General features: G+C 43.5%; 1 protein-coding gene across 4 annotated transcripts in view; it reads left to right on the top strand.

Annotated features, from left to right (window-relative positions):
• SPoCk (secretory pathway calcium atpase) overlaps nt 1-27,869 on the top strand; it is a 110,340-nt gene that overhangs the window by 38,651 nt on the left and 43,820 nt on the right. For all 4 annotated transcript variants that reach the window (XM_084589771.1, XM_084589772.1, XM_084589774.1 and 1 more), the window contains exons 9-16: nt 2,797-2,939; nt 3,887-4,011; nt 10,107-10,204; nt 10,356-10,451; nt 16,587-16,676; nt 18,239-18,343; nt 27,139-27,292; nt 27,427-27,597. In XM_084589771.1, the coding sequence (XP_084445897.1) occupies nt 2,797-2,939; nt 3,887-4,011; nt 10,107-10,204; nt 10,356-10,451; nt 16,587-16,676; nt 18,239-18,343; nt 27,139-27,292; nt 27,427-27,597 (982 nt within the window). The remainder of the gene's footprint in view (nt 1-2,796; nt 2,940-3,886; nt 4,012-10,106; nt 10,205-10,355; nt 10,452-16,586; nt 16,677-18,238; nt 18,344-27,138; nt 27,293-27,426; nt 27,598-27,869) is intronic.

Below are 27,869 nucleotides of genomic sequence, written 5' to 3'. Positions count from 1 at the left end.
ATGCAGTATCCAAAGCTATCGCAAGGCCTATAAAGCCACTTTCTGCATGTTTACAGGGTTGGTAATAGCTTAATATGGAATAAATTTGCTATTTTTGGCAATTTCATGGAAGACGCAAGTGACAGTTAAAAATTTTTTATATCCTGTATATTTTTTTTTATCGAGAGGTGCAATGGTGCATTTAATGGTAATGAAAAAATCAACAATACCCTAATTTTGAAGGCCATTTTTTGAATGTGTAAAAGAGTACAATCATGAGCAAAGTGCTTTACAGCATCATAGTTTTGGTGGAATTTTATATTTATTTATGGGAGCAGCGTGAATGAGCTGAGATCACAAGTATTCTTGTTGATAGAGCTATCTAGCTCTTAGAAAACACGAGCAACAAGGAGTGAACCCACCCTCCACCTAAACTGCAGGTCACGCTTTGCAGGTTAGGTGAACGGTGGGTTCACTCCGTGCTGGCTCGCCTATTTTTTTTTTTTTTCTGATATATAAATAGCTCTGTCAACAAGAATACTCATCATATCTACTCATTCGTGCTGCTTCCATAAATCAATGTTTATTTCTAGCAAAACTGTCATGCTGCCAAGCTTTTTCTTTATGATTGTACTTAGGGGCATATTACAAGAATCGTCTTTAAAATGTAGTATTGCTCATTTTTGTCATACCTAAGAAATGAAGTGGTGTTATTAAGAACTTTATTGAATAGCACGGTACACCGCGATAAAAGAGATTACGGGATAGAGAAAAAGTTGAAATATTGCTTGCATTTTTCTGTGAAATTGCAAAAAGCAAATTTATTCCATTTTAAGCTTGTATCAGCACTGTCAACAAGTAGAAAACAAGTAGAAGTAAAAAGCACTGAGATGGCTTTGGATATTGCATGAGATAAAATGTAACTAAATTCAGTAAATACTAAGTCAAAAGTTTGACGCCGACTCCTTAAGGGAAAGCCCTGATCACTATAGAATAAAAAATTGCATTCAGATTTATACCTATTTTTATATTTTTTATATTAGTTTACATAAGGCAATATTTTTCAGTACCTGATATTTATAAAGTACTTAGGATTGTCTTTAGTTGAAGAGGGAATAGATTTTTCAACTCTAATCAAGTCTGCTCATTTTTTGATATTCTTGAATTTTAGCCGAATTAAAAATAATATGGAGAAAGAACGGACAACTCCAGAGCTTACAGATTTTCCAGAAATAAAGAGTGAGGCTTGGATAATATATACAAAAAGTTTCAGTGGCACCACTTTCTGGTGTCGTGCCAGAATGTAGGGCTGAATATAGACAATTTTCAGGACAAGAGCTAGGTTCTATATTTATTTTTATAACTTTTATACAATATAATGCAACACTTTTTTAGTCCGTAATATTTCTTAGGTACTGAGGATTTTTGAGTGGGATTTTAATAAAAATCGCAGATTACCTTTTTTTTTTTTTTTTTTAACTGGAATCTAAGCTGCCCCTTTTTTGCTGTTTCCAAATTTCGGTCGATTTTTATGCTGTGTGGGCGACACACCTAACAATTTAGAGCTCCAAATTTTGTTTGAAATTAAGAACCTAAACAGCATAATAAGTAAAAAAATGTTTGGTGCAAACAACTTAAGTCATCATGCCAGTATGTAAGCTTGAAAATGAACTTTTTTGTAGCGCGTTACTCCTGAAGCAAAGTTTACGATTTTTTTTCTAATAATTTTCATAAAAGTAAAAGTTGCACAGATTTAGCGAATAAAAAGTAATAGATGACAAGATATTGGTGCGGAAGCGGCAAGTCTCCAAACTTGCAATGTTTTGAGATGGCAAAAACGGCATTTTCTACCTCAAATGGTATACAATTATTATTTTTTTTTTTTTCAGAAAACAACATTGTATCTTGCAAAACTAAGGTTTGCTCCTTTGTATCGAGACATTTGCCCATCAAATATAACAATTTTGTTGCAAAAAGGGACCTCGATTACCATTCTTATCTGAACGCACCTATATATAGAAAATGCTTAACAAGAAAGTGCACTCCCACAAGATGGCTTCCACACATCTTCAAGAGTAACTACGGACAAGCTATCTTGCGGGAGCGTGCATTCTTGGGATGATGCCTTGGCAGAAAAGGCAGGGTACTGTTAATGTTTGACGTAGTCAAGTCTCAGCATCACATGTGTGCCGCAAGCTGCACATTGCTGCCCACAGGCTAAAATAAAAGGCACGTATGCACAAAGTACTTTGGAACTGAAACACTCCATGGCTGCATTCTCAACAGATGTGGTGTTTAATAAGTTTTATCGTAGCATAGAGGCACTTTCCATATGCCAGTTGCTTTGCATCTCTCTCACACCTTGCGCCATCTACAGCTAGATGCAAAGCCACTCGGGTGTATGCGGAGCGGGCGGTGTGGTGTTGGAAGGAGTCAAATCCCTTCTAGCGGTATGCATGCTGGTGCTAATGCGTCGCCTCTACCCCACATCCTCTGCAGGCCGTGGCACGCTGGCTTATCAAGTGCACGTTTTTTTAGAGGCCGTTTAGCCTTGACCCCCTCCGAGAAACACTGGTTTATAAGTAACACATTTTTAGATACCGCTAGCTTGCTTATGTATCTTTTTTAGGGTCACTGGTAAGACGAGCAAGTTTCAAGCTGCTCCTAAAGGGAGTCTACTGTAATGCAGATTTTTCATTTTTTATTTATTTACTTATTTTTTACTTGAATAAAATATGTTATGTTCTTATCTAATGCAGATGTTCTACCAGGAAGTTTAACTGATTTGTGGTCATGCACTTTGTTTTCCATCTACAGGCGCCAAAAACACCGCTGCAAAGGAGCATGGACAGCTTGGGGAAGCAGCTGTCACTGTATTCATTTGGCATCATTGGCCTTATAATGCTCCTTGGCTGGATACAGGGGAGGCCCCTGCTTGAAATGTTCAACATTGGTGTCAGGTTTGTGCCTACAAATACACTGTTCCTACTTTTGTGTGGTTTGCTTTCTCCAGTCTTGAGGTTAATATCTGTGCGCATGAAAAGTGCTGAGCACTAGTGGTGTTTATGCTAGCCTTTTTGGTTGCAGTTTATTCTAGGTATGTACACACCACAGAGGGTCACTAACATTTGTATAAAATGTTTGGTTGCTGTTTTGTGCCTTCTGTTTTTTGAACATAGATGCCCATTTTTATTATAGCTTCACTGATGAATGGTTTTATAACCTAAATAGGGTTGGGCTTTAGCACTTAACACCGAGCTAGCAACATTTGGGAGAGACTTGAAGCTGACTTCTCAGCATGGAACAGAGAAAGCTGCAAAACCCTGCAATTAAATTTAGGTTTATTTGCTCAAAACTGATATGATTGCACATAGTACGTGGTTGTCCTGGTCATTGGTCCAAAGCTTTGGAAATACCAAAGAAGGCTATACATTAGGTGGCTGATAGAAAAGTAGGTGGTTAGGATTGTTAGGAAAAGGATGTATGCAAGCATCATAGTAGCTGATTCATGACAGCCCTGTGGAGCATCTCCAAATTACTAAGGTGAACTTGCGAGTTATGTTTGAGATTCTGCAAGCGGACCGACTTGCGGAGTCAAGGCGGCTATCTGTGCTCGCCCATGTGTCTCTACTATGAAGTCAAAAGGAGCGAGAATTCAGGGTCATGAATTTTGCTCTTGTTCAGATAGCAACCTTCCATGAGAAAGTTGTAATAATAGCCTTCAGTGATTCCAAACAGGCTCTGAGGGCTCAGGAAGATGCCCTCATTTGCATAATTAAAGGTGAAGCGGCCTATTCAATGGCTGGCTCAATGCTGTGCTATAATATATGCATGCACACAAGGCGGATTGTTGATGCTCATAGAGTGTGGTTTAGTAATCTTCACCGGTCTCTCCTTTTATTTTAAGCTTGGCTGTGGCAGCTATCCCTGAAGGCCTGCCTATAGTTGTCACAGTCACCCTTGCCCTTGGAGTGATGCGCATGGCCAAGCGCAAAGCCATCATAAAGAAACTGCCCACTGTGGAAACTCTAGGTGAATGGTCATTCTTTCATGCTATGTTAAATTTGTCAGATCTCTCTCAAGATATTCCTGAGGTTCTATAGTGTGTTTGTGCTCCCAAACACTGTTTCTTGAGGCCCCGCAGGGGGCACCTGTTAAAGCAGGTGTTTGTGTGTTTTGTGCGACACCACGGACCCCGAGCACCCACGCTTAGCCGTGCGTGGCATCGTCGTGTCTGGGGAAAAGGGGATCCTGGTGGTTGAGCCGATGCCGAGTGTTTGGACCTTTAAGGCCCCTCGGCGGAGGCAACACACCACTTTGGCCCACGCTTCCCATAGACGGCACCTCCGGGCTGACCCACCCGGGGGAAATCGGCAGTCGCCTTTTCCTGTTCTCCCCTCCATCTTTCACTTTCCTATTTTCTTTCTTAGAACTGTCCTGTCCTCTCTTACCTTCTTCATTTCTTCCTACTTCCAGGCGGCGAGGGTTAACCTTGTGTGGCTAGCTACCCTGAGTTACGCCATATTGGGTTATAGTTACGGTGTACAGCTGGCGTGGGCAGGAATTGACAATTTCTGTCCCGTCCCCTCGTTGGGCTCCATGGTGGGTGGCTGGCACTGCAGCCGAACAATACAATTTTTTATGGCATCTAAACTCCTTAACCCCGATCGTCCTCCTTCTAAAAGGGGGCGCACCGAGACCACCATGTTCTTCTCAAAGAACATAAACAACTTTCCTCGTTTCCACGTGGTCCACAGTGACCACGAGGAAATCACTGCACGACTTGTGTCCCCATTTGTTGTGTCCCGAACGTTGACTGAGGCCATTGGCCAGGGCTATAAGATGAAGAAACTTGGAAACAGTGACCTGTTACTAGAATTAATGTACAATCATCAGTATCAGAAGCTAAGTGCAGTCGAATCATTTGGAGAAATACCGGTACAGATTAGCCCGCACCGATCACTAAACACTGCCCGAGGAGTCATCTCTGATGATGACCTTAGGTACGTGAGTGAACAAGAACTTCTTGAAGGCCTGAAGGAACAAAATGTCACAGATGTTTACCGGATAAAGATCAGACGAGATAACAAAGAGATAGAAACAAAGCACATTGTACTCACCTTTGCTGCAAGCACTCTCCCAGAATCTGTCGAAGTAGGCTACACAAAGATAAAACTGAGGCCCTACATCCCTAACCCACGCCGTTGCTTCAAATGTCAGAAATATGGCCATGGCTCTCAGAGTTGCCGTGGCCAACTCACATGTGCAAAGTGTGCCTCGCACGAACACCCTACAGACAACTGCGAAGAACAGCTGCTTCTCTGCTCAAACTGTGAAGGTAACCACCCAGCTTATTCACGCTCATGCCCATACTGGAAAAAAGAAAAAGAAATAATTACACTGAAAGTCACCGAAAACATATCTTACGGAGAGGCACGAAAGCGGCTTTCTCTTCCTCAAAAGCCACACTACTCCGTTGTGACGCAGCAGGGCGCGGCATCACAGCGGTCGTCGGCACCTGCCCAGGAAGCACACAGTTCTTCCAGGGCAGCGCCACCTGCGCCCTCGGTGGAGTCAGCTAGCGCTACTCCACCACCACCCGCAAAGCTGGCTGCACGGACCCCCAGGTCAGCCGGCCCAAAGGCCTCGACCCATGAGTCGAGGCCTAAAACTGACAATCCTGTGCTTTCTGCACAGTCGTCCACCGCATCTGAAGATGCGATGGACACAACTTCTTCACCCCAGCTGCCTAGGCGGCAAAGCTCACTGGAGCGAAAAAGAAAGGGAAAAGTCCCAATAACAGGTCCCAAGGACCTACAAACCTAAATTTAAACTTGTCCCTTAAATAACTTTTAATTATGGCGCTCCTCATTTATTGGAACTGCCGAGGACTCTTTAAAAATTTAGATGATATATATGAAATTCTTGCGGACTATCAACCAAACATACTTTGTCTGCAAGAAACCCATTTAAAACCAGCAGACTCAAATTTCCTTAAGCAATATAATGTATTCAGGAACGACAGGCAAGGCAGCTCTCACTCCTCTGGTGGCGTTGCCATTGTAACACAAAAATCAATCCCCTCTCGAAACATCTCACTCAACACAGACTTAGAGGCAGTGACAATCAGAAGCTTAGTTTATGGCAAAATAACAACCGTATGTTCCCTGTATATTGCTCCAACTTATAAGCTAAGTAGCGAAAGTTTTGAAAAATTGATTGATCAACTTCCGGAACCTTGGTTGCTGGTCGGAGACTTTAATGCTCACCACCCATTATGGGGATGTACAAGAACGGACTCCCGAGGCGTTCTAATCGAAAAATTCTTATTGTCCTCGGGATCATGCTTACTAAACACGAAACAGCCAACTTACTACAATATAGCTTATAACTCTTACACATCCATAGATCTAGCCATTGGCTCCTCGATGTTCCTGGCAGCTACAGAGTGGACTGTCATTAACAATCTATACGGAAGTGACCATTTTCCGATCTTAATAAAATATACTGGGAACGGAAATGAAAATGTGTCGAATCCCAGAAAATTCAAAGAATATGCAGCCAACTGGAAGATGTTCAGGGAACACTCATCATTGGCCAGTTCATCAGTTACTGACTTAGGCGTTGATGAAACTCAACGCTTAATCACGCTGCACATCATAGAGGCAGCAGAGAAATACATTCCACAGACGTCAAGTAAGCCACGAAATAAACGAAGACCCTGGTGGAATGGAGAATGTAAGACTGCTCGTGAAACTCAAAACAGGGCATGGTCGAAACTACGCCGATACCCCACAGCCGAAAACCTAATAGCCTTTAAGCGTGCAAAGGCAAATGGCAGGCGTATTCGACGCATCTCCAAGCGAGAAAGCTGGTCATCATTCCTTTCTTCAGTGAACTCCTATTCTGACGCACACAAAGTTCACAACAGGATAAGAGCACTTAAAGGATATAGCACAGTCCCAACGCCCCTTGTTAGCACCAGTGGTGACTCTCTTGAACATCAAGCAGACACACTAGGGCAACACTTTGAATACATATTCAGCTCAGCACACTATACAGATTCCTTTTTGCGGCACAAGGCAAGAGAGGAGAGGAAGCACATACATGATAAAAGGCCATCCTCAGGAGGATACAATAGCCCATTCACCATGCAGGAGCTGAAGATTGCACTAGACAAATGTGGTAACACAGCACCAGGTCCTGACAGGATCACATATGGAATGCTCAGGCATCTGCATGTGAACACTGTTGAAACCCTACTCTACCTGTATAATAAAGTATGGGCCACAGGACGCTTTCCTAAAACATGGAAGGAAGCGATCATCATCCCAATATTAAAACCCGGAAAAGAACCCACACTTGCTGCTAGTTATCGGCCTATCGCACTAACCAGCTGTCTATGCAAGCTTTTTGAGAAAATGGTAAATCATTGCCTTGTCCATTTCCTTGAATACAATGGTCTTCTTTATCAAAACCAAGCTGGTTTTAGAGCTGGGCGATCAACAGCTGATCAGCTCATTGCCTTTGAGTCTTATGCAAGGGATGCTTTTGTACATAAACAACATTGTTTATCTGTCTTTTTCGATCTTGAAAAAGCATATGATACCACTTGGCGCTATGGTATCATCCGCGACCTCTTCTCTCTTGGCATCACAGGAAACATGTTGAGCACAATTCGAAGTTACTTGTCTGAACGGACCTTCAAAGTTCGTGTTGGCAATGCATATTCAAAGCAGTACATTCAAGAAAATGGTGTCCCTCAAGGTGGTGTTCTCAGTTGCACACTTTTTGTAGTCAAAATGAACTCTTTAAAAAGCGTGCTGCCAAAAACTATTTCTTGTTCTGTATATGTTGATGACGTCCAGATAAGCTTCAAATCTTGCAACTTGGCCATCTGTGAACGACAAATTCAGCTAGGTGTAAACAAATTGTCCAGGTGGGCTGATGACAATGGGTTTAAATTTAACTCTGGAAAGAGTGTTTGTGTACTTTTCTCTAAGCAGCGTGGCATCAGGCCTGACCCCAACATTACACTGAATGGCCAGAGCCTTGCCTTTAAAAAAGAACATAAATTTCTTGGCGTAGTTGTTGACGAAAAACTTTCCTTCATTCCCCACATAAAACAGTTGCGACTGAAGTGTCTCAAAGCGATGAATTTGCTAAAAATTCTCTCTCACCGGTCATGGGGCACAGACCGCGACTGCCTTCTGAACCTTCTGAATAGTGTAGTTCTATCACGCATTGACTATTGCTCGATGGTTTATGGGTCAGCATCATCCTCTGCGCTAAAATTGCTCGATCCCGTGCACCACCTCGGCCTTCGCCTCGCTACGGGCGCTTTCCGAACTAGCCCAATTGCTAGCCTCTGTGTCGAGGCAAACTGATGGTCACTGCAACGAAGGAGACAATGTACTTCTCTAACTTATGCTATGAAGGTACTATGCCAACTGGACCATCCATGTCGTCGGCTCCTGCTTGACAAAACTGGCACAGCACTTTTCTCAAAAAAACCATCTCTAACACCACCATATCCAATCAGAGTTGCCACGCACATTGAATATCTGAATGTTTCGGTTACCAGTCTTCATACAACTTCCATAAAAGACCTAATTGCTCCTTGGGAAATGCACGGTGTTAATTGCGACCTGTCGTTTCTTGAAGTGGGCAAACATGCATCCCCTATTGCCATACAGCAGCACTTCATGTCACTTCAGGAGAAGTACACTTGTGATGAATATTACACTGATGCTTCGAAGTCTGCTCAAGTCTCCTGTGCAGCACATGGACCACAGTTTTCACAGTCAAAAACCCTGAACAGACATACTAGTATATTTACCGCTGAACGCCATGGTATCCTTTTAGCTGTGAGACACATTATAGAAAAAATACAGACGTCGATCATCTACACAGACTCCCTCAGTGTTTTAAAGTCCCTATCCTTTTGGAAATGGCAAAATAAGAACCCAGTACTGAACTGTCTTTATAACACCCTTATGTTTGCCCATGAACAAGAAATTAAAATTACACTGTGTTGGGTGCCAGGCCACCGCTGTATACCTGGTAATGAGGCAGCTGATAGGCTAGCTGCTTCAGCTGCCCTTCGAAATGACACAGACATTGATAAGATAACTTATCATGACCTCAAACCACACATAAAAAACATGATTCGACAACAATGGCAAGAGGAATGGGACGCAGCATCAGAAAATAAACTACACACAATAAAGGCAAAAATAGGCAGGTACACCACAGAAAAACCAGACAGATTTAAAGAAGTAGCCCTGTGCAGGCTGAGAATTGGCCACACATACATAACCCATACATATCTTTTAACCAACTCTCCTGCACCACACTGCTCGAGATGTGGTGATCGACTCACTGTCATTCATGTTTTAATCATATGTGCACAACTGGAACCAGAAAGAAGACGTCATTTTCCCTCCTTGTTCACTCATCAAATACCTGCACACCCATAGATTTTTATTGGTGACAACCCAATGTTTCCTTTAAAACAGGTGCTTAAATTTTTATCACAAGTAGGCTTTTTACATGAAATTTCTTATCGACGTGGGTCTCAGCCCACTCCTCCTTGAGAGGACGGATGAGATCCTTTAAAACATCTACTTATACATTGCACATCCATTATATATCGCAAATGAATTTTAGGACGGGGTTAGCGCCCGTCCTGTGTGTCTCGCTGTGTCCTTGTCTTTTTAGCGCTATGCACCAATCGTACCAAACAGTGTTGTAAATCGTAACTAGAAAAGAGTCAGCTCGATCTGGCTTGTGTTAGCAGCTTGGAAAGGGCGAGGAGCATGGTCGTCGCCACCTTTTGGAATTCTGCCAGTGAGACGGCTGTACAATTCTAGAACACTATAACGACTGTAAATATTGTAATCGCAGGCGTCGCTATCATTACCGTTTCACGATAAAGTTCACGTATGAACATTACATAAAACGAAAAAAACAAATGCACATAAGATGCATCATTGTATAGAATGCACTATTGAAATTTTTGGTTAAAAAATGCGTCTTATACACCGGAAAATATGATAAGTAGTGTCTGCATGAAGTGACATGGAATGAACTTGGTAACAGTGTGCTGTTGGTTTCCTTTTTGCCAGGTTGCGTCAATGTAGTATGCTCTGACAAGACAGGAACTCTTACAAAGAATGAGATGACAGTCTGCAGCATCATGACTTCTGAGCTTTACCATGCTGAGGTAATGTGCGCACATCCTCTGTATACCTCTTAGTGAGTAGATGCCAATTTTTACGCATGTTTTAGTGTGGCGGCATTAGTAGTCTCTTTATTTTATTATTTTTTTCTTTTATTTATGAGCTGTGATGATATTAAGTTTTTCTTTATAACAGGTGACTGGTGTCGGCTACAACGCTGATGGTCATGTTATTGTCACGGAGCCTGGAGAAAGAGAAGTCCAGATGGAATCAATGAGGCTGCTACTTGAGGTTATGCTTCCTCTGTTTTCTATGCTTGTTTCCCTCTTATGGAAAATGAGGAGGTGTTGTTTCCTTTTTGGTGACCTCGAAGGCACTTGCTGAATCGGTTCAATGCCTGTGGTGCTTGGTTGCTGTGCACAGGGCTGCATGTCTGGATCAAGGTTATAGCTGCTGCATGTAACTGTAGGCAGTAATCTAAAAAGACTGTGGTGCATGCTGAAGAGTCGGTATGAGTTGGAACTATATTATGGGCATAGAGGGGTGTCGGGATGACTTCAAGCTTGGTCTTGTATTTACAAGGGTGCAACAGCTGTGCCAGTTGCACCATTTTGATACAGCTGCATATTTCTGCACCAAGCGGCACCATAAGTCTGAAATTTGTTAAATTTGCCCCAGGTTGTGTCAAAATGCCCTGGCTAGCTGCAATAGTTTGCTATACTCAGGAACTACTTTCTGCAATATGGTCAATCACAACCTTCACTGGCCTTTTAGTCTTATTTTGAGATGTCGTCACACCGTTATAACTCCTGCTCACATTTTTCTCTTGCCTCCACGTGCTTTCTCTGCTCTTTATGTACTACTCTGAACCGTTGTGATTTGAGGATGCTTCACCACACTGGTCACAGTCTCTGCGGTGAAGCATCCCCATAAAGCATAGGAGCCGTTTTTAATGAGGCACCCCTGTTCTGTGCTGCACTACGAAAGGGGCCTGGTGGTACTTGTGATTTTGGAGCAATACTTCAACAATGTGTTTTAAGCGCTGCATGCTTTTAATGGATGTATCTCTAGTTTTCTTATGCGGCTCTTGGAAGTTTTCGGTATTTTATTCGGCCATTCATGTACAGCAAGGTTGTATGTATGTATGCTGTATCGTCGATAGACTGAGTTTCGTGCTGTCAAATAGTGTAGGAGGGGCATTAGTTATGGCATTTGTGTTTCTGCTGATATAACTTGAGGTGGGTGCATGTGAAATTTATTTCGTGTGTCATCAGGTCGGGAAACATACAGCAGCCTTAGATTTTCAATTCCATAACGCTGGTGTGGAGCCCAAGACTGCCAAAATTAACATTTACGGATGCTGGAATGTTGAAATGCTACAAAGTCTGCTCTGTGCATGAAATATATAACCTAATATCCTGAGTCATTGCCCACCTCCCCTTAACCAAAATATAGAGTCAAAACCGCAGACTCATTGCCAGCCCCTAAGCGTAAATCACGGGCCGAAGACGCACTCGCTCGTCAGTTTTCTTTGTATACGCCTTGCTTGCTTATCTGCTTTCGGCATTTGCCCTTTTGCCTTTTGGTCGCTGCTTTTATTGTCTTTTTCTGTGTTTGCTTTTAAATCAACATTTTGTTTTGTTTGTGTACTGTGCTCGCTTTTGGGCACAGGCTGATTGCAGTTATGGCTTCGAGCTCTTCTGGAGCTGCCCTCACATGACACAAGCTGTGGATTTCACAGACAGTAAAACATTGTTTTATGAGTCTTGCGAACGACTTAACATCCCGTGATTAAGATTGTCAAACTGCGCTAGATGCAAAAAAAAATAAAAGAAATGCATATTCTCTAATTTTTTTCCTTTTTATTCAGTCCTTGAAGGTTGAAAAATTAACCTCCTCGGTTTTGGCCCACATTCTTTTTTAATGTGGTAGCATGCATTGCAGTACAAAATGCATATTTACAAAAATAGGTACATTCCAGATTCCTAAAGGAAGTATATTAAGCGCCGGTGATAGGTTGCCCTTGCTTGATTTCAATGGATCACATTCATACAGTTCGGTATTCACATCTCTTCATCTTTTGTGCTGAAAGTAAGGTTTCCTCTTTGTTTAACAGCTCCAAAATTTAAATTCACACTGCAACATGCATTTATTATTTTTTTTTTTATCTTGTGAGCTGCTCCAAATATAGATTTTAGTGCTCCAAAACTAAGATTTTGCTGCTCCAAAAATGCTACAAATCCTATTTCAGCGGTTGCACCCCTGTATTTATTTATGCTCTGTTTAAACATGCAATCAGTTTTATATTCCTTATACAGTAGATTCCCTTTAATATGAACTTGAAGGAGTCGGCAAGTTTGCAAGTTCGTTTGTCTTATCAGGAGTTCGTTTTAACAGAAGTATCCTTAAAAATGATGTGTGAGACCCCACCAGGGTGGCGCAGTGGTTACGGCGCTCGCCTAGTGTTCCTAAGGATGCAGGATTGAATCCCGACCTCTGCGGCAGCTTTTCGATGGAGGCGAAAAGCACGGTGCCTGTGTGCTGTGCGATGTCAGTGCACGCTCAAGAACCCCAGGTGGTTGAAATTTCCGGAGTACTCCACTACAGCATCTCTCATAGCCTGAGTATGAGTAGCTTTGGGACGTTAAACCCCACAAAAACAAAACAAATGATGTGTAAGCAGGCTAGGGATGTCCAGGCATATGTTACTTGAAAACAGTCTATAAATAGTCTTCCAGAGAGAGAGACAGATTGCAAATAGAGCGTTATATAAACTGTGCATGAAGTGAGCTGAATATTGAGGCAATGAAACCAGCTCATTTTGTCCTACTTGAGAATAGCATTGGGCTCGATCCATTTTTTTGTTTTGTTCTTTTTTTTTTTCATTGTCTCATCTTTCTCACTGTATGGCACAATGGCTGCTATTTTCATGATTTTTTTTTTACCCGATGTTTCCATACTTCACAGACAATGCACCTAGTGCTGATACGTAGCTGTCTTTTTACTGTAACATGGTGTGTTTGACACTGTGTCAGTTGAAAATGTGGCTCCAGAGTTTTCAAGCCTCAAGTCAATGAGAAGGCAAACTTTAAACATATGTGCCAGCACCTGGTACAACACACACACGCGATCGCAAAATCTGTCCATGTCAGATGTCTGCCAGCAAAGGTGTGATAGGGGCCTGCCCTTTCTATACTGCTAGAGAGCTTTCCGCCAAGAAATCACAGTCCCACAAGGCAGGTTCCCGTGGTTCTCCGGGGTGGTTCATGGAAGCCATCTTGTAGGGGCCCGTTTTCTTGCTCAGAAGTTTGTTGCATAATTGGGTTGTTGTTTTTTTTTGGTAGTGCCCACGCATACTCTCTATGAGTATCATTCTGCAGGGTTGCCATGGTTTGCGATCGCTGTGTAAGTTCATCTTAACCTAAGTGCAGTCGTGAGCAAAAGTAGTGCACAAAAGTAGTGCGCAACACGTAGCCGGTGTTGGTACTCAGGGCAACTGCATTATAACGCCATCTAACTACAGCGACAGTGTCACATGCATGTTGATAAAAGGGGGCACTGCCACAATTGTCTCCCAGATATCTATTGCTAGAAGACGTAATGCAGTTTTCCTAAGCTCTGCCACCAGCTGCATGTTATACAGTCGAACCCGGATATATCGAACTCGAAGGGGATCGCGAAATAGCTCGATATATCGATAATTTGATATACAAAAATCGGCTGGTGACGGCACTTACGATGCCAAAAAACGATACCGTATTTGTCGCGTAATCAACCCACTCGCATAATGAACCCACCCTCCACTTTTGCACAGAGAATTTGAAAAAAAAAAAAAAAGCGTGAAGGCCAGCTCGCTCACATGCAAGCGATTGAGTGATCTCAGCGACGAGCGGCAGGGACAGAGCGAAAAATTTCAAACTTGTTGGAACTGCGTCCCTCTGCCGTAGGAGCCACTGTGGCAGCTCAAAACAAGGTTTCTGTGTCGCTGCGGCAGAAATCACCAGCGTTACCGCTTGCATGTCGATGGCGCGCGTCACTCCGTTTCGGTGGTCTCATCCACAGCTCATTTCTTGGCAGCGTGCCAAGATGCTGCGCAGCGATAACGTACGTCGGGGCGCGTTATCTTTTGATAGCTCCTGCGGTGGCGGAGAGCGAACTGTGATGGCTTGATTGCACGTACAAGCCTGGTTCGATTTATCACGCCGCGCTTGGGGCGGGCGTCATGATCGCAGCAGCTGACCGCGTGCTTTTGTTGATTCATACATGCAAGGATAAACGTCTCCCGCAAAAAAAAAAAGGAAAGAAAAAAAAAAACTGCCGCTTTTTAACGTCCAAACAGCACAACGATAAGAAAGGATGACTCGCAAAAAAAAAAAAAAAAGAGAGAGAGAGAGCTGCCGCTTTTTAACGTCCGCAGGCACCATAACCACCTCAGCCGCCGCGCGCAGAGGGTTCGCAACACACGCTGGAGAAAGCGTCGACGCCTGTTTTTAAACGGGCTGAGCTGGCTTGGCGCATGCGTAGCGCGTGCTGAAAGAGAGAGATAGCTTGGCTGGGCACACCCACGCACATGGCTTGCAAACGTGATATGTTGGCGCGCGGAAAACGATAACTGCAGATGCGCGCGCCTTTGGAGAATTGGCGCTGCGCTGCCCAGACCAGCCGTCACCGAACTGTCCCCTCTCATTCCTTCCGCACGTGGCTTGAAAACGGCACGCGGCAAACGGCCAAGGGTGATGCGATCGTCTTTGGGCAAGGCACACTTTCCAGTGTGTGGTGCGGAGTTCGATATATCGAACGACAAGTGAAATTGAGTTCGATATATGATGCGGCTTTCCTATACTCTTACATGGGATTTTCAAGGGGATATTCCGCGAGTTCGATATAACCAAAATTCAATATATATGGGTTCGATATAACCGGGTTCGACTGTGTACCACTTTTGCTCATGATTGTACTTGGAAAACAGTTTATCTTAAGCGAATTTTTTTTTTTTCTTTTTTGGGAAAGCAACCAGTGAACTCACATTGCTCATCTTATCCATAAATTCATCTTAATAAAGTTTAAAGCTTATCTTAGCAGGAGTGTACTATATTATATTACTTTGCACTCTTAAAAGGCGTATTTGTTAATGCATATAAAGCCTAAATTGAAATGGGCAGGTTCATAAAGCTGTACTCATGAGGAGTAACCAACCACATTAAACAATTTGCACATAGTCAGTTTCAATTCTGTTAACCATGCTCATGAACAGATTTCACTCGAGCAGGAACTTCTGTTTGAATATATTGTTTAGATTACACTACCGAAATGATTGACTAGCTGCAAAGCCAACTATTTCAGCCCTACTGTGCTGAGTGTCCGACCAAGCATCTGGCAAACTGCGCTATAATGCAACCTTGAAGAATGCTAGCAGTAGAGCTTGCGTCCTAAAGTTTTCAAAACTGTCAGCATCACGGTAATGCTGTCTAATGAACGCGTGTGTTATAATAGTCTGCATTTGAAATGAAACCTAGTGATGATTTTTACCAGTTTCGTCAAATGCTTTAATTTCCTCCGCTACTTTTTTCGCTGTGCACCACAGTGGGATCTGTCGGTCATGTGCATAGTTTTTGCAAATGATACATAGCACGTGGCATAATGCATCTAGTATTTGTAAGTAAGGGTAATGGCAGTGCTTAACAAAGCAATCTTCAAAACAAAACACAAAAATGAATGTAGTAGTATTGTTATTTCGTTCCTAGAGAGTTTTAGTGGTGTGTAGTATGCATTCATAAGCAATAGCATTAATGTTTAGGACAATGGCATCACGCTTTTCTTTTTTCCCACACTATGTATGGATTAATAGCTCATCTAACGTTTGAGATCACATTGATTTCCTAAAGACCTGTGATGCTATATGACATGAATAATGGTACAGAAGATCAAAGGCCACCCTCAAGCACATCTCTGTTCACCTCGTCGCGTGGTTTTGAAGGCCTCACATCTCACCCACCTCGCACACGAAGTGATCGAAGAGTGCCGATAGGAGAGCCATCACTTCCAGAGGCACGGCGCGCCGTCTGATATATCAAATAATCTGATGAACTTTTTGGATATACACAAACACAAGGGCCTTATTTTTTCATGGCACTCATTCTGACTGCTTGGTATAACTGCTCTATAGGTGTACTGCTTTTCCTTCAGCAGGAAAAGTTCTGTATCTTAACATAGGTCTGCAGTAATCTGTTGACTACTTTAGTTTGTGTTATACTTTTGAGTCTTGGCTTCCACAGAACAGAAAAAGCCTCATGGAACAGTAGGCAGGAAGATGTGTGGAAACATTTGACACCTTTAATGTTTGTGCTATTTGGGAGCTAGCGTTAATTTATATTTTGCTCTTCTGGGGATTGATAGTTATTGTGACTTTGTTTGCTTTCATTGCAGTGTGGCTCAATTTGTAATAATGCTGACATCCTGGGAAGTGAGCTACGAGGGCAGCCAACAGAAGGGGCCTTGCTGGCTGCTGCCCATAAGGTATGAAAAAACTGAAAGGCGCTTGTCTGTTTTTTTTTTACACATCTTTAGTTTTCTGATAATGTACAGTTTTGTTTATCTTAAATTTTTCTAGTAACGGCCATTTTGGGCATGTGCCTCCTCCTAAAGTGCAGCATGGGCCTCAGTCTAAGGCCTAAGGCCGGCCCGAGCCCGGCCCAGACCCGTGGATTCAAGCATGAGCCTGGCCTGGGCTCACGCCAGGACCGTTCTCATAATGCATGAGGTTAATTGCTCATTCTGAGCAAGTAGACTCCTATTATACAAGTGAAGAACTGGCAGGCAAAGGAGCTCGAATCGCAGAAGCACTGGAAGAAATTAGGATTTTTTTTTTTTTTTTTTTTTCCCTCAAAAGTTGGAATAATGAGGCGTGTTTGCAGGGTTGGCTTTTTGAACAGTAATCTCCTAGATGTGCAAAGATAACATAGAGGAACTTGGAAGTTCTTAAGGCGAAACGAAAAAAGGTAGCATCACGCGTAATAAACTTCTTCACATTCCCTCAAGATTTTTAATCAGTCACATTTAACAGCCTGCAGTGTATAAATTTAAGTGTCCTCACAGCCATAGAATGTCATTTTTTTAATGGACATGATTTCACAGGTTGAATCCATAGCCAAACTCATTGTCTTTCAATAGAGGTGACAAGCAAAAGGGCTAGCATACGTCTCAGTGCAACTCGGGCTATGAGGGATATTGTAGTGGATGATGCTGGAAATTTTCGGTCACAAAGGTACGGGCGGTACTTAATAGTCGATCGCCTTAACCACTGAGTGGGAAGTAAATAAATATATGAATAAACAGTAACTTTTTTTTTCATCCTTATTTTTTTTTTTTCAGCTTTATTTCATCTGTGTTGCTGCTATAAAGCCTCGAGTGTTCTTCACTGTACCATATTAAAACAGCGCGTAAAGACGGAGATGGAATGAGCACATGTTGCATTCGTGTTGTTGTGCTTGTTCAGTCTGTCTTTTTGCGCTGTTTTAATACGGATAGCAAGAACCAACTTGCCCAGCTTTCTATTCTTCACTGTACATTAGTGAATCAAAAGCTGTACATTGCCCTTCCATGTAGGGTCCCAAGGCCGACCTGGGCCTGCAACTTTAAGGCCGAGCATGGCCTGGAACCGCTGCTTCGGGCCCAGCTATAACCAGCTTACTTTTCTACTAGGGCTTTCGGTCTGGTTTAAGCCTGTGCAGTGCTCCACTTCCTACTTTTTATAGAGTTATGCATTAAAAACAGGATTACATAATCCTTAACTGCAGCATTATGCTATTGAAATGCACCTATATATTTGTGATGCAAAAGCTTCTGCCAGAACTGAATACTATGGTTATTAGAAACTCTAGCACCATGGCTTAGTGGTTACAGTGCTTGACTGCTGAACCTAAGGATGGAGGATCAAATCCCAGCCGCGTTTGCCGCATATTGATGGAGGTGAAAAGCAAGGCGCCCTTGTTTTGTGTGATGTCGGTGCATGTTAAAGATTATTTGAATCTCTTTGCAGATGGTGCTTTGTACAATTATTTTTTTTCCTCTCTCTACAGATGGGAATTTATGACGTGCGTAACCATTATGTGCGGCTGCAAGAGATTCCCTTCAGTTCTGAACACAAGATGATGGCAGTTAAGGTTATTCCCAAGTTTGGTGGGGTAAGGTGGCCTTTGTTCTTATGCTATTGGTTGCCATTTAGGCTTAGTTGCCTGCAAATTTAGGCAAGCCTGAAACACTGGGTGTTCAGTGGCTCTTGAAAGGTCGTGAAAACAACTTTGATTGCTTGCAGTACAGTCAAACCTGGATATAACGAACATGCATATAACGAATTATTGAATATATCGAACTCTTCCCAAATAATTTTGTCAAACACAAGTATTTTTAACTTTCCATAGCGAACGCGGTTCGGCATAAAATGGATATTACGAACTTCGCGATGCCAAGCACTACCTCACTTTAATAGAAGGAGGCAGGCTTCGTTGCACTACATGTGTATTGTGCGGCGCAGCAAACGTTCAGGACTACCTCGCAGGCGCTGACAGCGCCGCAGTTGCCACGACGGCATTGGGAGTTGACAGCCAAAGAAATCCATGGCCTTTGAGATCACCCCCGTGCGCCTGTTTGTGCGCGCGGAGGTGATCTCGGAGGCCATAAGAAATCGTTCGCATCTCATAATCGCTGACAGCGCCGCTTCAGCAGCAGCGGCAGCGGCGCGATCGAATGTTGCTTTTGCCTTTTTGGTTTTTGCGTCTTTTGCATTTTTTGGTTGTAGTGTTAGCACCGGCATCGCAGCGTGGCCAGTGTGGCTGTCATAGCGTTCGGCGGAGGCTGTGTCGGTCGTCGTGTCGAGTATGGTGCGCGGGTGTGCGTAGTGCTGTGATGGTGGTGAACATGAAAAAAAGAGCATCACTGGCGTTAAAGACCAAGCTCAAGATAAAATCAGGGCCTTCAAGGCAGTTTACAAGAGGAGACTGATTGACACTCTTCTCGTGAAGCTTCTTATGAAGCAGGACTTAAAGATCGACTTGTTGGGAGCATTAAAGCGATATGGGACAGCGTGAAAGGCGAAACGATTGCCAACTGCTTTCGGCATGCAGGTTTTGTTCCAGCAGAGGCCCGATGAAGCAGAAGCAGAGCTCCGCGAGCTCGATGAGGCCTGGAACGATGCTTCGCGTTTTGTTGGTGACATGCCCGCAACAATGACTGTAGAGGACTTTATAGGCGACGACGACATTGCGGCGACCACGGCTGTACTGATGGACGCCGAAATCGATATGAAAGTTTCTGAACATCCCGCAGACGAAGCTCACGCTGACCCTGGAGACGATGAGAACATTCCGACTTCACAAGGGAGCGCTTGCTGCATTGGATTTACTGCGCCGCCACTGCAGTGCTATTGAGAGCAGTGGGTTCGCCCTTGTTGAGTGTTTGCAAACTGTGTAACAGGGCGTGATACGGAACGCGATCAACACAAAAAAGCAAGCCGCGATAATGCAGTTCTGTGCGCGTAAATAAATGGACGTGACCCAAGTAGGCACCCTCCGAGTTACTGTGATTGAATTTTACTGCTCTTGCATGTATTTTCTACGAAATTTTATATTACGAATTATGGATAGAGCGAACTATTTTACGATTTTTTAACTGTTCATTATAACAAGGTTTCACTGTACTTCCTTCTAGTCGGGAAAATTGACCACTAAGGTTTCTGTCAGACAGGCCTAGAGAACCAGTGACATTGACATAGAATCAGCCAGGTGGGGCCACAGCATGTTTTGAATTTTCAAAGCCGTCACAGTCCAGCTCCACCATGTGCGGCGGGTGACAGAGTGGGGTACAGAGTAGGGGTAACTATTGTGTGGTCACCTGGGTGATTGCCATTAGGCTGTGTCACACTAGGAGGCGTAAAGAGTGATCTGTGTCTATCATCTGGTAATTCGCCCTCTCCCACTGCTGGGTGCAGCCAAATGTTGCCTCCTCCTGTGCTTTGATTGTAGCATAAGATATCGCTTTGAAAACCCTAAATTTGGCTGCAGTTGCTCTGTTGTACACTTCATGCATCATAGGAGCCTTATGCTGTGTATTCTTGATTAACTGTGCCTTATTTTCAGTAAAATAGGCTTGCAGTATATGGTGTTTGCTGATATAATTTATTGCTCAGGCAGTATTGTAGTGGCAAATCTACTTACTGCTTGCCAAGTACTGGAGCAATGAGTTGCTTAGATCTGTCTTTTAGTTCATCATCAATTTTTACAGATTTTAAATTGGATAATCAGGACAACCTACAGGGGAGTGATCATTTCCCTGTCACAATCAGCTTAACACCTTCACCAGCCATCACACTTAACAAACCATGATGGTGGAAGCTTCACCTAGCTAACTGGCCATTACTTCAATCAAAAGCTAACCTTGAAAACATTTATTCAGATCACCTCACCGTAGATGAGCTGAACGAAAAGATTACAACTTGCATCATAGCTGCGGCATACTTAGCTATCCCACAGTCCTCAGGAGCTGTGCAAAAAAATCACAAGATCTGGTATTCGCGAGAATGTAAAGAAGCAAAAAGAAAAAACAAAGCATGGGGAATTTTTCGCAGGCACCCCACGGATGAAAATCTCAAAATCTCACAAATTTTAAGCAGGCAAGAGCCAAAGCACGATATGTCCGCCGCAATGTCGAAACGTCTTCCTGGCAAAAATATATGTCTTCCATATTCAATCACATCTAAAAAAATGTGGGAGCAAGTTTGTAAACTTGACGGAACCTTCTCTCCTTTCACAATTCCATTTCTTACCGATCCCAGCAAGCAGACGAGCATAGAAGAACAGGCAGACATTTTAGGCGAACACTTTTCTTCAGTATCAAGTTCATTACACTACACAAAATGCTTCTTAAAACACAAAACTTCAGCTGAAAAACAAAGACTTCCAACAAGTGGGAGTGGAAATGAACCTTATAACTCTTTGCTCACAGTACAAGAAATAAATGCCGTTTTAGCTGCTGGTAAAAAGACGGTGCCTGGCCCGGACGAAATACACTATGAAATGCTAGCACATCTGTCCACACCCGCGATAGGAGCCCTTGTGAATTTTTTCAATAAGATATGGGTATCTGGAAAGATCCCAGAGGCATGGAAGAAAGCATTTATTGTGTCTTTCTTGAAGCCAGGAAAGCCACCCACTGCCCCCAGTAGTTATAGACCTATAGCCCTTACAAGTTGCCTTGCAAAATCATTTGAAAATGTTTTAACACGTTCACTGCGTCGTGGCCCACCGGTGGGTCACGCAACGAAGTTCAGCCGTGCTGGCGCAAACAACTAGACGTTTCTTGCAGTGCGGCGACGATATGTTTCCATAAATGCATGAAAATGAGTTTCCACTATCATATCACAGATGGCGGTAGAGATATAAAGAGCGCCTGTATTTATTGAGATTGGCGCTTTGCAATGCGTCTGATGATAAAGCGATAACCACTAGAATTAGAGCGATGTCGTATTCGAGCCCTCCTGTGCTAATCAGCCTCCCGACTAGCAACGATGCTCTCAGCTTGTTTTCTCTTTTTTTGACTGATGACATTTGGGACTTGATGGTTCATGAGACAAACAGGTATGGGAAGCATTACATAGACTCGAACGTCCTACAAGAGAAATCACGCATAAAGAAATGGACTGAGACAAACGTGCAAGAAATGAAAGTGTTTGTTGGTGCACTCATCTGCATGGGTCTAGTAAGGCTTCCTAATCTGCAGCACTATTGGGCAAGAAGTGATCTGTACGGCGTAAACTTCATTCGCCGGAACCTGTCCCGCGATCGGTTTCTGCTCCTACTAATGTTCTGGCATTTCGCGGATAACGAGGAACCGAGCGCACAGCAGGATCGTCTCTATCGTATTCGACCCTTAATGGATAAGATGAATCGCAATTTCTGCTCAGTGTTGGAGCCAGGCAAAGAGATTGTCATTGTCGAAACGATGATTCCGTGGCGTGGGCGCCTCGCCTTCAGGCAATACATCCCAGGTAAAGCCCACAAGTATGGAGTCAAGCTATACAAGGCCTGCACGAAGGAAGGCTATACATTGAAAGTGCAAATATATGCCGGAAAATTTGACGCCATAGCGGGCATGGGGCATGCCGAAGAAGTAGTAGTAAATTTGATGGCTGGCTTCACCGGCTGTGGTCGCACACTTTTCGTAGACAACTTCTACGCGAGCATGCCGCTTGCGTCACGCCTGTTGAAGGATGATACATTTTTATGTGGCACTCTCCGGTCGAACCGAAAGGGGCTTCCGAAAGAAGTTACAGAAGCTAGAGTAAAAAAAGGGGAAGTCGTTGGTCTTGAATCCCACAACGGCGTAAAGGTGCTGAAGTGGTTGGATAAACGACCCGTTCTCATGATGACAACGGTTGCTGAGCATGACGCCAGCCTTGTTGATACCGGAAAAAAACGAGAAAGGGTGAGCCGATCATGAAACTGCGCACAGTCCTAGACTACAACGCGGCGAAAAAGGGCGTCGACTACAGTGACCAAATGACGTCCTACTACTCCTGCCTACGGAAAGGGCTCAAGTGGTATAGGAAAGCTGCGGTGGAGCTTATCGTTGGAACTGCAGTTGTGAACGCATGGGTTGTCCGTTCAATGGTGGACGGTAAAACATCGCCAATCATCGAATTCCGCGAGGACTTGGCACGTGCACTTTTCGCCACAGCTGAGATTGAGACCGAAAGGACACGCGGAACAAAGCGCGCCCATACGCTAAAACAGGCCGATGGACCTGCACGGTCTGTCCGAAGGAGATGTACTGGATGCTACGCATCGCTGAGAGCTCGCAGAAGCCCAGAGCAGGCAAGGGTAATGGCGAAGAAAGTTGTTACATTCTGCGCAAATTGCGAGGGAAGGCGATTTATGTGTTTGCCATGTTTCAATCTTCTGCACGAGTAGAACTCCTGAACATAGACTGCGTTTTAGACATCGTGAGCTGGTGGCACGTAAGACGTTTAGATGCAAAGGCTGTGACTTGAACTGTTTTTTTTTTTCTTCGGAAAATTATTCCGGAAATATTTCAATAAAATGTCGAGTTTGAGGTCTAATTCTTGTGTCTTGGTGCTTAGTGAATGCTGAAACGCAGGGTCACGTGGCATTGCCCACAAAGAGGAGTTGATCGGTGCGTAGTAAACGTAGTAGGCAACGGCTTCAAAACGCAAACTCTTTATTGTGGAAACTCGTGCATGCCCAGTAAAAGAAAGAAGAATCGAGGGCGCGAGAGCAACGACCGCCTCTGGCACTTGTTCGGACCAGAACGACCGAAACTCTTGGCCGCGATCTAATTATATAAAGCAGAAATTTTGTCGACAGAAAGGGCGCCGTTTTTCAAAGACATCCTTGAGAACTTGCTTCAGTCACGTTCATTGGGGATGAAGCGAGCAGAGCCGCGGTAATAAATGACTCGATAAATTCTCCAGGTGCCATATGCTACAAGGATCATGATCCATTTGGTTCTTTACATCAGGTCATTTTTGTTCGATGACGTAGCCGTGCTATTCAAACGTTCGTGGGAAGCGACCTGACTATTGGCTCATTGGCGACCGGACCTCGCTATTGGACGCACCTTGCAGCCAATATTGAACCACAGCGCGCAACGAATGGCGAAGGCTATCGTCAATGCAGGTATCTGCTGCTTTTCATTTCTGTGATTGGTCGATCGTCTGTCAGGCTTAATTGCGTCACGCGAAACAGACTGGAAAAGGGGCAATAGATTCTTCTAAAATGGCAATAGACTTCCTTTCGAATCCTACATGTCGTGTGCACCTATGCTCAACTTTTTCAAGGAACTTTATGCAGGAGTACGGGGTGCCACAAGGCTGTATATTAAGTACAACTCTCTTTGTGGTAAAAATGAATTCATTAAACAAAATAATCCCGAAACCTGTAATGTATTCACTATATGTCGACGACCTACAGATAGCATACACATCCTCCAATGTATCAACATGTGAAAGACAAGTGCAGCTAACTATAAACAAGCTGGCTACATGGGCAGATCAAAATGGATTTCAGTTTTCACCACAAAAAACAGTAGCAGTTCTATTCTCTCTGCGACGAGGGTTACAAACCAACCCTAACCTGCGCCTAAATGAAACAATACTGCCAATAAAAAACGAGCACAAATTTTTTGGTGTAACTTTTGACAAGAAATTCACTTTTCTACCACATATCAACAACCTCAAAAAGAAAGCTTCCCGATCCCTGAACATACTGAAAGTGCTATCACACAAACGCTGGGGCACTGACAGAACATGTCTTATGCGTGTCTAACACTCAGTAGTACGCTCTTCCCTGGACTATGGATGTGTTGTGTATGGGTCAGCAAGACCCTCTTACTTAAAACGTCTAGATCCTGTGCAAAACCTTGGCCTGCGGCTTACAACTGGCGCATACAGAACATCCCCCGTAAATAGCCTCCATGTAGAAACAAATGAACCACCCCTTGCAGACAGAAGAACAATGCTTACGTGTGCTTGCATGCTAAAAATAAGGTCCATCCCAAAACACCTTTGCCACTCTGTAGTCACAAAGTGCCCATCTAGAACACTTTTTAACAATAAACCGTTAACGATAAGACCCCTAATTCTCCGTTATGAACAGATATGCCAGGAACTAAACATATATGATACACTTCCAAACGTTGTGCATAGTCTCGAACAAATTGCCCCTTGGTACAGCTTCCCTTCTGTATGCGACCTCTCGCTAACGCAGTTTCGTAAAAAGCAGACACCACCTGATCATATAATACAAGAGTTTCTAGCCTTGAAGGAAAAGTACAAAAACCACACTGTATTTTATACAGACAGTTCTAAAACAACTTTTTACGTTGGTAGTGGTGTAGTGGTGTAGTGGAAGAAAAACTTGAAAAAACAGTTAGGCTACCTCTGTGTGCAACAGTTTTTACTGCCGAATGTTATGCCATCTCCTTAGCTGCGGAAAAGATAGTAAAGTGCAACATCGTAAAAAGCATAATCTACATGGACTCGCTTAGTGTGATCACAGCACTAAACGCCAGAAATGCAACACAACCCTTATTAGGAAATATAATACATTGCATAAAAACAGTTGAAACACGAGGACACAAAATTAAATTCTGCTGGGTGCCAAGTCACGTAGGTATAAATGGAAATGAAAGAGCTGATGCGTGTGCTGCAGCCGCCCAGAATGCAAAAATAGAACAAGTAAATGTACCTCATAGAGATGTCATAAAATATATACAAAGAAAATTAAAAGAGAAATGGCAGGATTCATGGGGCAAAGAAATCAACAATAAGCTACACGTACTGAAGCCCGTGGTAGAGAAATGGAAAACATGTAGCCACCAAGAGCGTTTCATTGAAGTGGTTCTATGTCGTCTTCGTAGCGGTCACACACACATTACACATATATTTTTACTAACGAAACACGATCAGCCTACTTGTGAAGAATGTGGAGACGTGCTCACAATCAACCATATCCTAATCAGTTGTACAAGACTTGAAGATCTACGACAGAAGCACTTCCCACAACTTTACTATGAACATATACCATTCCTCCCAAGCTTACTTTTAGGCGAAAGGTCACTCATTGACATTTCCTGCATATTTTCGTTCCTAAAAGAAACAAAGTATTTAAATAAGTTATAGAACCAGTAATAACTTCTTAAAGCCCTTAACAAAGTTCAGATTTTAAACCTTGCTTTTGGCGCGTGATGGCCTTAGTTGCCTATGTACCATAAAACACAACACAACATGCAGTATTGTAGCTTGATTTTCTATATTTTATTGTTCATAATTAGTACCACATCATCTCGCATAGTGAACACTTTAAAGGGACACTAAAGAGAAAAATGAAGCTGGATTGTATCAACAGATACAGTCCAACTTCAATTTAGAGAGTTTGCTAGCCCCAAAAAGGCCCTTTACACAACAGGCATCTGTAGTCAGGTACACCATAGGACAAAGGTGCCACCTGCGCCCGTTGGACTAGAGCTCTTCAAGATTCTAGTTGGATAGGGCCTTCACCCGTGCTTTTGGTGGGGGAAGGGAGAGAGAGGGATATATCTGACATGCCCACATCATATGGAAGTTATCGCAGACTTTCCCGCAGTGTGGATACCGCCTGTCAAATTGAGGATCAAGTGTCTGGCAGTTAGAGGACATGATGAGGTACAGGCCTGCGATCTCCTCAGTATTCGTTAGTCAGCCTTGCTCAGCCCTGTTTGCGGGAGCCAGGAGCAAGCGTTGACATTAGCAGCAGACGTTAAGAATATTGTGGTTGAATATTGTGCAGAAGTGGTTGCTTAATATTCTCTTGAGCCAGAAGAGCTGGGGTGAGACTTGCGGTGGGTAAGCGCTCAGGCGGCCATGTCAGCGGCCTCATTACCTTTCGGACCCTGGTGGCCAGGATCCCAGGTGATGTGTTTGAGGCTGAGTCGGCATCAGCGACTGCTTGTATTAGGAGATGGTAGGCCAAGGGTGATACCTCAATTGCGAGAACTCATACAGGTGTAACGCAGATTTGTAATGACTACCCTAGAGTTGGGATCTGCAGTGGAAAGAACAATGGCTGCCTTCTCTGCGTGCGCGGAATGGAGAGCCTGTTATTAGGAGCCCGTCATCGGGGTTCACTAGTGAACTATGGCAGCTGTATAAAATCTCTGGGACGACAGTCTTGCTATATCTGTGAAGCAAACCCTCTTGATTTTCACCGTGTTGTTGCTTCAGCGGTGGAGTGCGCGCCTGTCTTCTGCCTTCATAGAATTCGGTGTTCATATTCCTCGAAAGTGGAGGTACCCAAAGTCTGTGTTTCCACAGCTCAGGGATCGGGAGCTGCTTCTTCTGCATGCACTCCTGTTGAATTCATTTAAAGGGTAGACTGTAGGTAGACTTCTGCTATTATTTTTGAGTGACTGCTTACATGTTGTATTGCAGGAGCAAGAGCAGTACTTTGTGAAGGGGGCACTGGAAAAAATTCTGGCCCATTGCACCCACTACAGCGGCCATGGGATGCCATTGCCTATTACAACTGAACGCACTGCTCAGTACATCAAGGAGGCTCAGTTCATGGGCCGGAAGGGACTTAGAGGCAAGTGTAGTGTTTTAACAAGTTTAGTAAACTGTTCGTGGTAGTGGGGCAATCAGTCTAAGCTGCTTTTGTTGCGAGACTGGCTTGAGGTCATTGTGAACATCCGTATGTACTCTCCCGGTTTGCTCTTGCAGTTCTTTCATTGGCAAGTGGCACAAACTTGAACCAACTGAAGTTTCTTGGTCTGGTGGGCATCCTGGATCCCCCCAGACCTGGAGTGCGTGACTCTATCGAGACTCTTCACAGCAGTGGTGTCAATGTCAAGATGCTGACTGGAGACTCCGAGGAAACGGCATGTACTGTAGGTGTGTGATAATCTATATTAGCAAAAAATTACATTTCTACTTTTTAAGACAAACATCAGTAGGTTTAAAAAAATTTCCTCAGGCTCATATTTACTACTTTCTGGCATTTCACGAGCAACAACATCATTGGCAGTCACTATTTCTGCCATTTAAAGCACACATATATCTGTTCTTCCAATAACGTCTGCAGAATCATGGCTACATTATGCCATGTGCTACACCCAGTCATGCAGCCAAGTTTTGGTTTCAGTGTTTGAAATTCATTTTACTCT

This window comes from Amblyomma maculatum, chromosome 1 (assembly GCF_055883805.1).
Source record: "Amblyomma maculatum isolate TAMU_Amacu chromosome 1, ASM5588380v1, whole genome shotgun sequence".
Classification (NCBI taxonomy): Eukaryota; Metazoa; Arthropoda; class Arachnida; order Ixodida; family Ixodidae; genus Amblyomma; species Amblyomma maculatum.
The sequence above is the reverse complement of the archived record's forward strand: the minus strand, read 5'-3'. Positions and strand labels throughout refer to the sequence as shown.